At 37.7% G+C, this 11838-nt stretch overlaps 1 protein-coding gene across 1 annotated transcript; it reads right to left on the bottom strand.

Moving 5' to 3' along the window:
- On the bottom strand, window positions 5057-6942 carry LOC105177796 (cytochrome P450 81E8-like). The gene is made up of 2 exons (XM_011101046.2): window positions 5992-6942; window positions 5057-5881 (listed from the first exon to the last, which is right to left on the bottom strand). The coding sequence occupies exons 1-2, from the start codon at window positions 6862-6864 to the stop codon at window positions 5264-5266; spliced, it is 1491 nt and encodes a 496-aa protein (XP_011099348.1). The 5' UTR covers window positions 6865-6942; the 3' UTR covers window positions 5057-5263.

Genomic DNA, 11838 nt, shown 5'->3' with positions numbered 1-11838 from the left:
CATAACAAGTGCATATATACTTGTTATGAATAGATCACTTTTACTGAATTATACACCAATTATATTACAAATTTATTATACTTATTATATAATTGATTCAAAATCAACCAAATCCAATCTAAATCAGAATTTACATGGTCACAATTTTGCCTTGTCTTGCATATAAGATGGAGAGGATGAGGGACAGTGAGCAAAGAATATAGCGACTTTTCAATGAGAGTACTGTTGAACGAGACAAGTGTATGGTTCTACGTGATTTTGTTGAGGAAAGGGAGGAAGTATCTCATCTATTCGTACCTAAAGAGGGGAATTTTGACCCGTATTTGATTTATCTGAATTAAGAAAAATCATAGCACGACTAAGTTCAACTTGTCAATTTAATTGTGTACAATATTTAAGCAATGATCAATTACTATCAATTAGACGATAATATTATTACACTTATTATTTTCTTGATTAATTTTTTTTATTAATACTATATATAATTGAAGAGTATGATTTTGATGTCTATTTAGTTTTTGATATGTTATTTTTATTTTATTTTAAAATTTATTTATTTATTTATTTCTCTGTTTTACATATTGAGGTAACTACTTCTCCCCACTTATTGTTCCATTCATCCATAATTTTTTTTCTTTACATATGAATTTTCTTTCATTCATTTATTCTCTGTATTTTATTTCAGTCAAATGTATTTTGATAATACATTATTAGTTTAATAAAAATATTATTATATTTGTACACGCGTTAAGTGTGCATTTCTCCCTGTTATATACTAATGTCAAAACCTGAATGGTTCACTTTTCCTTGAAAATTGATTCTAACATTGGTTTGGTTGAGACTGAAAGTTGGACATATTTAATTAATATTTAATATTTAAATATATCAAATGATGTAATAAATGATATTTATGGTAAGTAATGGAAATTGGAATTCAAATGTGATGTTACATACTTATAAGTGAATAATGTATATTTAATTCAAAAATAGCTGAAATCATATTTAATGAAATTACGTATTTATTGAAGAGCTTGAAATCTAATTCTGCATAATATCACATGAACCATCAAATTTTACTTTTTTTTCACCAGGCAGTTTTCATTATTTCAGTATGTTCGCCAAGATTTGAAATCTCGGCTATAACATGGGCTCAAAAGACCGAACTGATGGACTATAAAAGAGCCCATTCCTTCAGGTAACTAACACACGCATGTTTGTTTTGCCATTTCTCCAGGCGCTGGCTAATTGCTCGTTAATGAGGCGGTTATGGAAGACGTGGGTTAAAACCCTTTTCCTCAGCAACCTCTCAAGTCCCTCTCTTCTCCCTCAAAAAGGTTCTTTTTCAAAGTACCAGGACTTTCATCCAGCCTTCGTTTCTCTATGTAAGTATTTCTTCCTTACTTTAGAGTTTCCTTGTTCTATTTGAAAGATGTCTTCCTCTAGCGACTCAGTTCGTTTTTTAGGGAGACCTTTCTAAGCGATGATCTTTCAAAGGTCACCTCCAAGAGGGCGGACCCTATTCCACCCTACTTTGAGAGGGGCTTGGGGATGAGCTTAAAGCAGGCCACCGCCGCTACCCGTCGTTTGATTAATGAGGATACTAAGGAGGAGGAGGAGGAGGCAAATGATGGAGAGGGATCTTCCCCGGAAGTGGAGAGGGTGAGGCCTTCGCCAGAAGAGGCCGAGATGCCGGAGTCCTCTTCTATGGGGAGACCTTCTGGGCCCTCCTCAAGGGAAATCCCTCCAGTGCAAGAGGAGAAGGTTCCAGAGTCGCCCTCGGACTTGGGGCTTTCCATCCCTATGGACCTCTTCGGTAAGTCAGCTCCTTCGAGAGTGCCATGTCCCATCTGAGTTTATTGTGTATACATCATTCCCTACAGTCATCCATTTTTTTCTCTCCCTAACTGTTTATGCTTTTTCGCCGCCCACTTGAGTTATTTTATTATGAAGTTGCCCATTTTTTCCAAGTTTCATTTAATCATCTAGTTCCGAATTCTTTTAAAATTTTGGCCGGACTCTTTATGGTTCTCCATTTTCATGGTTATCCTGTGATTGCTCATGTGTTTGCTTCATGTTACTGCCTTAAGAAGGCTGAGAAGGGTTCTTCTGCTTCGTCCCCCGCCCTTAAGTATCCTTTTTCCATCCCCCTCAAGCTCCAAAACATTGGAAAGTTAGTTATTTCTTTTTTATTCCTCCCCATACCTGGCCTTTCCCAAGACAATGGATCTTTGAGGCCCCTCCTCCTGCACATGTAGGATTAAGGACGGTGGCCTTGTCCTCCTTGCTGGAAGAGTTGAATGCCTCCCCTTATGATTGCCGGTCTGTAATAGACGAAAGATTTCTGGGGCATTTCGGGCTGGCTCCTGTGACAGAGCCCTTGGAGGACTCTTTGGGTATTTCTTTTTAGTATTTTGCCTGTTATTGCTTCCCATTTTATGTTTTCTTGGGGTATTGATTTTTCTTGTTTACTTTGGTGCAGAGAATATAATGTTTAGTAAGCTAATGAGGGACCATGTGGTGGGGAGTTGCTCTGGGGGACACCTACTCCTAAATCTTCCAAAGGGACCCCTGCTCCTAGTGACTCAAGGGGTAAGCGTCGAGTTATTTATTTTTTTATTGTAAAAAAAATTATATTAATATAATTATTTTTAATATACTAATATTAAATCATGACTCGACATTAAAATTTATGTTTTTTAGCAAAATTACGCAAGTCACGATCTATGATTAGAGATCACGACACCAAGTCGCGATATGGTGTCGTGATTTCTAATCACGACACCAGCCATTTTTTTTCATTTAATTTAAATTTTATATAAATTAATTATATAATTTCATTTAATTATATGTAATTAATTTTTAACAACATATTAAAGTAAAAAAATCATAATGTCAAAATTGTATTAATTTAAAAAATTACAAATAAGTGTACCAATGTAATAGTGTATATTTTTTGGTACAATTATAAAAAATACAATGAGGTACAAATATTCTTGCTGGATACGTTTCTTCCCATTGTTATGATCACTCATAACTTTTTGAGAGGAGAATCCTACCAGGCACATTTACACTAAAGAGCGAAATGTAAATTTGCTTGGTAGCTTTCTTTGGTAGCAGTCCGGTGCTATAGTTTTTTGCAGCATTTTGAGCTTTGAATGCAACCTCCTTTGACTTGTGCTTCTTTCCTCTTAGCTGTTCGTTCAGAGCTAGCTCACTGGTGGCATTAACTCGGCCAATTACCGGACAAGATATTCAAATAATATGGGCACTCCCAAAATACACAAAAACTTCAATGAGAGAAGGGACTCTCCGTCGCTGCATAATTCACCATCAAAATACATAAAAACTTCAATTCAAAAAGATAAAGTAAACATAGTTAGCAAGAAACAGAGAAATAATGCATGACTGTATTTGAGATGGCAAGAGTGAATGGATTGTTGCATTTATCTGTTTGAAGCACAACTATTTATACATGTAATGGAACCTACCACTAACTTTTTTATTTAAAAAAAATTGAATGATGTGTCAGCCTTATTTAATTACAAGGCTGACACATGGTTCGTCTTGTTAAATCAAAAAGACTGACCAGTCTTGTTAAATCAACGGCTGGCATTTAACAAGGCTGACCAGCTTTGTTAAATTAACAACACTGGTCAATCTTATTAAATGAAGGCTGGCATCTCTTAACAAGGCTGACAGCCAGCCTTTAACTAAAGGCAGTCACGGCCAGTGATGGGTCAATTAGTGACCCATCACTATCACTTTTTCTATGGTGTTAAAACAATTTAACCACGACAAACATTTATAAATTCTGCGCAAAAGGCTATCATTTTCCACTACACTTTAAAAACAAAACTTTCGATTTCACTTTCGTACGTACGCCTTTTCATTCGATAATTTTTATAAATATTTTCGTGTGGGGTTACACAAATTATTATTTTTTTTATAAAAATGGATAGACGCTCTGTGTACGGCCCTCGTGATGGAACTGTATTATCTCAACAAGCCCAACATACGTCCGATGATATTCCCGAAGGTGACCTAGACCCCGTACTACAGGCACAGCATGCGGATGGTACCTTTTGGACGCATTTTCAATAAAATAATCTTTCTGTACGTGTACAAAAAATCCTACACCAAATAGGATTTTATGGAATTTACAAGTGCGGGCGCCTTCAATTAAATCAGCATCTCATCACTGCATTAGTGGAGAGGTGGCGATTGGAGACGCACGCTTTTCATTTTCATGTAGGGGAAGCAACAATTATCCTACAAGATATTCAAATAATATGGGCACTCCCAATAGATAGCGAGCCGGTGACTGGAGTTGATATCGACCGCACAACACAACAATGACAGGAATATTGCCATACTTATTTAGGCTTTAGCCCGAATGCAAATGCGTTCAAGGACTCAAGACTGCAGACATCCGTAATTATATCTCATTTGGTGGCGATCGATATCACTTATAACACTCTCCACGACGTCGTTGTCCAGTACGCTCATGCTATTGCATTACTTCTATTGGGGGGATTGATGTGCACATAATTCCTCAGGTAACTATGTGTCATTACTATATCTCTCAAAATTAGAAGATATAGAAACAACGAGAAACTATAGTTGGGGGAGTGCTGTGTTGGCATTTTGATATAATTATGCAATGCCAGCATAAAAGGTAAAGCGGTAATTGGTGGCGCGCTGCAATTATTGCAGGTAAGATTTACTTAATAACTCTTACACAATTTTTTTGCTATTAATATTAATTAATAACACATATTTGTATTATTCGTACAGTTTTGGGCATGGTCACGGATTACTCCACTTTGCCCTGGACTTGGTGCCCAACGACTATTTATGGGCCAATTCCTAATGGACTACAATCGCTGGTTCCCAGCAGCACCATATGGTGCTATTTGAATTATCAGCACACGTTCACCCGAACAGTACGGGGAACTCTCCGGGTGATAAAACTGAATTGTACTTATAGGATATGACTCAACGCACTTCGAGTGCAATATCAGTTGTTCACTTTTTCTCTAAATGAGAGAATGGGGGGTTTATACTAGTAGAAATATGTTATTTTGAGTAGAGTACTATTTTATCATTTACTTACCCTCTATTACACGGTTATGATTCATTGGCCAGGGTTATTATGGTGGACCTGGACCTTTTTTTTCGAAAATATCATTGTTGTGTTGTTTAGCTTGATTTTTTTACCTCCATCATATACATAGTAGTAGATGCAAACATTCTAGAAAAGATTTTAAGCTGGTTGAGTAAGAGCTTTCTGAAGCACATTGCGTGCCTTGCACCTAGCCTCAAGTGGTATTTTAGGCCTGGATATTCCTTTTCCTTCTGTCAAATCTATCAAGGCATCATCAGTCCTTTGCCACTCAAAACAATGTATTAGAGATGCTAAGGTCAAGCCCACAACCCGATTGGCTAGGCCGTTGCCCGGGCAAGATCTCCTTCCCATCCCAAAGGGCAACAACTTTGTTGGTCCAACTTCTCCTACTTCTTCAAAACGCTCGGGATTAAAGCTTGTAGGATCATCCCAAACTGTGGGGTCTCTATGTATGGCCCAAGCATTTACTTGCACGATTGTACCTCGGGGTATGTCGTATCCACCAAGCTTGCAATCAGCGGATGCTTCATGTGGTACTAGTACTGGTGCTGTTGGGAATAAACGGAACGTCTCCGAAATAATATTTTGGATATATGGAAGCTTGGACAAGTCTGATTCATTGACGAGGCGATTGTTACCAACAAGATTATCTATCTCAACTCTAGCCTTATCCAGCTTGGGCGGGTGGTTGAGCAGAGCAGCCATTGCCCATTCCATGGTTGATGCTGATGTCTCTGTTCCAGCAAGGAGCATCACCTGACATTTTGGCCATGTTAACAAGATGATTTGATGTATGTGATTGTGAGCCAATCAAATTTAATCATTCAAGGGTATGACTAATTAAGAAGAAGGAAATGAGAGGTTACCATTATAATTCCTTTGATGATAACATCGGTGTAGTACGCAGGGTCCGACTCTTGCAAAGAAAGCAAATGATCTATCATTGTATTTCCACCCTTATCTCTTCTGTGTTGGTCAATTAAACGTTGCAAGAAAGCGTCCATTTTGGCTCCAAACCTCGCCAAAGTCTTCTCAAGGCCTTTGTAGTCAATCCATCTAAACACTGGGAAGAAATCTGCAGGGTTTGATACCCCTCCTAGCTTGACAACCTCAACTATAAGGTCTCTAAACTGCTTCGCCTCCTCATTTTCGTCAGCCTCACCAAAATACCGCTTCCCAGCCACCATTCTCATGATGTTATTGAATGTTAGCTCAGCAAACCTAGACCTGAGTTCAACTCTTGCAAAGTCTTGGTACGAGTTTTTATAGAGATTTTCCAACATAAGTCTCACTTCGTCGTGTCTGATGGACTGAAACTTGTTGAGGCGAGCAGTGGAGAATATTTCAATTGTGGTTAGGCGGCGAAGGTTGCGCCAATACTCGCCATACGGGGAAGCGACCAGGGTGGTATAGTTGTAGCCAATGTATTTTGCTAGGATGAACTGTGGCCGGTTGGCTAAAACAATGTCGTTCTTGGTGAAGCACTCCTCCACGATGGCCGGAGACGAGACGACCACCATGAGGCGGGTGCCAAAACGAAGCGAGAAGATGGGGCCTAATTTTTGAGAGAGTTTGTGATAAGTTAGATGAAGAGGTAATTTAAGGTGGTGGAGGTGGCCTAAGAGAGGAAGTGCAGGGGCTGGACTCGGTGGAAGTTTTCTTTTCCCTTTTGATGAAAAATTGAACGCCAAAGCAAGAACGAAAAGCCAAAGGAGCCCATATAACCAGCTTATTTCCATGCTTAGTTTATGAAACTGTATATGGATTATGGTTCTTATTTCTAACTTGTCATGAAACCACTCACTCTATATATACGCCACAATGGGGCTGGCCTTAGTTGATAAACAATCAATTTATCGATCCTCGGAGAGGACAAAGCTTTTGTAGTTAATAGGCTGACCTTACGTCATGAGTGGCGTCTGCTCTTTGGTTATTTTCTTTGACCTTTCGCCTTGGGCATCACTTTCAGGCGATGGGGAAAATTTGGTTTCTACTTAGGATACCATCTTATCAAATGAAAAATTTTAATCAAAATTAAATTTGATTAAATTAAATCAATTACATAATAAGTTTATATACTCGTTATGAATAGATCATTTTTACGGAATTATACATCAATTATATTACAAATTTATTACATTTATAATTATATAATTGATTCAAATTCAACCAAATTTCAATATAAATCAAAATGTCCATGGGCACAATTTTGTCTTGTCTTGCACATGAGATGGAGAGGATGAGGGGACAGTGAGCAAACAATATAATGACTTTTCAGTGAGAGTACTGTTGACCGAGACAAGTGTATGGTTCTAGGTGATTTTGTTGAGGAAAGGGAGGAAATATCTTCTCCCTTGGATATTTCTCCTACATCTATCGTACCTAAAGAGGGGAATTTTGACTCGTATTTGATTTATCTGAATTAAGAAAACTCATCGCACCACTAAGTTCAACTTGTCAATTTAATTGGTGTACAATATTCATGCTATCAATTATACGATAATATTATTACACTTATTATTATCTTGATTAATTTTTTTTATTAATACTATATATAATTGAAGAGTATGATTTTGGTGTCTATTTAGTTTTTGATTTGTTATTTTTATTTTATTTTAAAATTTATTTATTTATTTTTCTGTTTTACATATTGAGGTAACTACTTCTCCCCACTTATTGTTCCATTCATCCATAATTTGTTTTCTTTACATATGAATTTTCTTTCATTCATTTATTCTCTTTATTTTATTTAAGTCAAATATATTTTGATAATACATTATTAGTTTGATAAAAATATTATTATATTTGTACACGTGTTAAGTGTGCATTTCTTCGTGCTATATACTAATGTCAAAACCTGAATGATTCAGTTCTCCTTGAAAATTGATTCTAACCGTGGTTTGATTGAGACCGAAACTTGGACACATTTAATATTTAAATATATCGAATAATGTAATAAATGATATTTATGCTAAGTAATGAAAATTGGAATTCAAATGTGATGTTACAGACTTATAAGTGAATAATGTATTTTAATTCAAAAATAGCTGAAATCATATTTAATGAAATTACGTACTTGTTGAAGAGCTTGAAATCTAATTCTGCATAATATCACATGAACCATCAAAGTTTACTTTTTTTCACCAGGCAGTTTTCATTATTGCAGTATGTTCGCCGAGATTTGAAATCTCGGCTATAACATGGGCTCAAAAGACCGAACTGATGGTCTATAAAAGAGCCCATTCCTTCAGGTAACTAACACACGCATGTTTGTTTTGCCACTTTTCCAGGTAACACACGCATGTTTGCTTTGCCATTTCTCCAGGCGCTGGGTAACTTCTAGTTAATGAGGCGGTTATGGAAGATGTGGGTTAAAACCCTTTTCCTCTGCAACCTCTCAAGTTCCTCTCTTCTCCCTAAAAATGGTTCTTCTTCAAAGCACCAGGACCTTCATCCAGTCTTCGTTTCTCTATGTAAGTATTTCTTCCTTACTTCAGAGTTTCCTCGTTCTATCTGAAAGATGTCTTCCTCTAGCGACTCAGTTCGCTTTTTAGGGAGACCTTTCTAAGCGATGATCCTTCAGAGGCCACCTCTAAGAGGGCGAACCCTATTCCACCCCGCTTTGAGAGGGGCTTGGGGATGAGCTTAAAGCAAACCACCGCCGCTACTCGTCGTTTGATTAATGAGGATATTGAGGATGAGGAGGAGGAGGAGGGAAATGATGGAGAGGGATCTTCCCCGGAAGTGGAGAGGGTGAGGCCTTCGCCAGAAGAGGGCGAGATGCCAGAGTCCTCTTCTACGGGGAGACCTTATGGGCCCTCCTCAAAGGAAATCCCTCCAGTGCAAGAGGAGAAGGTTCCAGAGTCGCCCTCGGACTTGGGGGTTTCCATCCTACGGACCTCCTCCATAAGTCAGCTCCTTCGAGAGTGCCATGTCCCATCTGAGTTTATTATGTATACATCATTCCTTGTGAGTCGTTCATTTTTTCCTCCCCCTAACTGTTTATGCTTTTTCGCCGCCCACTTGAGCTCAGGTTTTCGCTTCCCTGTTTCTTTATTTTATTCTGAAGTTGCCCATATTTTTCAAGTGCCCTTTAATCATCTAGTTCCGAATTCTTTTAAAATTTTGGCCGGACTCTTTATGGTTCTCCATTTTCATGGTTAACCTGTGATTGCTCATGTGTTTGTTTTGTGTTACCGCCTTAAGAAAGCTGAGAACGGGTTCTTCTGCTTCGGCCCCCACCCTTAAGTATCCTTTTTCCACCCCCCCTCAAGCTCCAAAACATTGGAAAGTTAGTTATTTCTTTTTTCTTCCTCCCCATACTTGGTCTTTCCTAAGACAATGAATCTTTGAGGCCCCTCCTCCTGCACATGCGGGATTAAGGACGGTGGCCTAGTCCTCCTTGTTGGAAGAGTTGAATGCCTCCCCTTATGATTGCCGGTCTGTAATAGGCGAAAGGTTTCTGGGGCATTTCGGGCTGGCTCCTGTGACAGAGCCCTTGGAGGACTCCTTGGGTATTTCTTTTTAGTATCTTGCCTGTTATTGCTTCCCATTTTATGTTTTCTTGGGGTATTGATTTTTCTTGTTTACTTTGGTGCAGAGAATATAATGTTTAGTAAGCTGATGAGGGACCATGTGGTGGAGGGTTGCTCTAGGGGACACCTACTCCTAAATCTTCCAAAGGCCCCCTGCTCCTAGTGACTCAAGGGGTAAGCATCGAGTTATTTATCTTTGTATTGTAAAAAGAAATTATATTAATATAATTATTTTTAATATACTAATATTAAATCACGACTCCACATTAAAAATTATTTTTTTTAGCAAAATTACGCAAGTCACGATCTATGATTAGAGATCACGACACCAAGTCGCGATATCTAATTACGACTTGGTGTCGTGATTTCTTATCACGACCCCAGCCATTTTTTTTCATTTAATTTAAATTTTATATAAATTTTACGACTTGGTGATTTCTTATCACGACACCAGCCATTTTTTTTCATTTAATTTAAATTTTATATAAATTAATATATAATTTCATTTAATTATATGTAATTATTTTTTAACAACATATTAAAGTCAAAAAATCATAATATTTAAATTGTATTAATTTAAAAAATTACAATTAAGTGTACAAATATAATAGTGTATATTTTTCGGTACAATTATAAAAAATACAATGAGGTACAAATATTCTTTCCGGATACGTTTCTTCCCATTGTTATGATCACTCATAACTTTTTGAGAGGAGACTCCTACAAGGCACATTTACACCAAAGAGCAAAATGTAAATTTGCTTGGTAGCTTTCTTTGGTAACAGTCCGGTGCTATAGGTTTTTGCAGCATTTTGAGCTCTGAATGCAACCTCTTTTGACTTGTGCTTCTTTCCTCTTAGGTGTTCGTTCAGAGCTAGCTCACTGGTGACATCAACTCGGCCAATTACAGGACAAGATATTCAAATAATATGGGCACACCCAAAATACACAAAAACTTCAATGAGAGAAGAGACCCTCCATCGCTGATTAATTTCACCACCAAAATACATAAAAACTTCAATTCAAAAAGATAAAGTAGACATAATTAGCTAAAAATAGAGAAATAATGCATGTCTGTATTTGAGATGGTAAGAGTGAATGGATTGTTGCGTATATCTGTTTGAAGCACAACTATTTATACACGTAATGGAACCTACCACTAACTTTTTTATTTAAAAAAATTGAACGATGTGTCAGCCTTATTTAATTACAAGGCTGACACATGGTTCGTCTTGTTAAATCAACGGTTGGCATTTAACAAGGCTGGCAGCGCCCAACCTTTGGTAAAGGATGGCAGCCAGCCTTTTACTAAAGGCAGTCGCGGCCAGTGATGGGACACTATCACTTTTTTTACGGTGTTAAAATAATTTAACCGCGACAAACCTTTATAAATTCTGCGCAAGAGGCTATCACTTTCCACTACACTTTAAAAACAAAACTTTCGATTTCACTTTCGTATGTACGCCTTTTCATTCGATAAGTTTTATAAATATTTGTGGGGTTACACAAATTATATTTTTTGTACAAATGGATAGACGCTCTGTGTACGACCTTCGTGATGGAACTGTATTATCTTAACAAGCCCAACATAGGTCCGATGATATTCCCAAAGGTGACCTAGACGCGGTACTACAGGCACGACGTGCGGATCGTACCTTTTGGATGCATTTTCAATAAAATAATCTTTCCGTACCTGTACAAGAAATCCTACACCAAATAGGATTTTATGGAGTTTACAGGTGCGGACGCCTTCAATTAAATCAGCATCTCATCACTGCATTAGTGGAGAGGTGGCGATCGAAGGCACACACTTTTCATTTTTGTGTAGGGGAAGCAACAATTACCTTACAAGATATTCAAATAATATGAGCACTTCCAATAGATGAGGAGCCGGTGATTGGAGTTGATATCGACCGCACGATGCAACAATGGCAGGAATATTGCCTTACTTATTTAGGCTTTATCCCGGATGCAAATGCGTTCAAGGGCTCAAGATTGCGGACATCCGCAATTATATCTCATTTGGCGGCGATCGATATCACTTATAACACTCCCCACGGCATTGTCATCCAGTACAACTGTGTTGTTGCATTACTTCTATTGGGGGGATTGATGTGCACAGAATTCCTTAGGTAACTATGTATTCTTTACTATATATCTCAAAATTAGAAGATATAG

The sequence above is a fragment of the Sesamum indicum genome, linkage group LG15 (assembly GCF_000512975.1).
Source record: "Sesamum indicum cultivar Zhongzhi No. 13 linkage group LG15, S_indicum_v1.0, whole genome shotgun sequence".
NCBI classification, from domain to species: Eukaryota; Viridiplantae; Streptophyta; class Magnoliopsida; order Lamiales; family Pedaliaceae; genus Sesamum; species Sesamum indicum.
The sequence above is the reverse complement of the archived record's forward strand: the minus strand, read 5'-3'. Positions and strand labels throughout refer to the sequence as shown.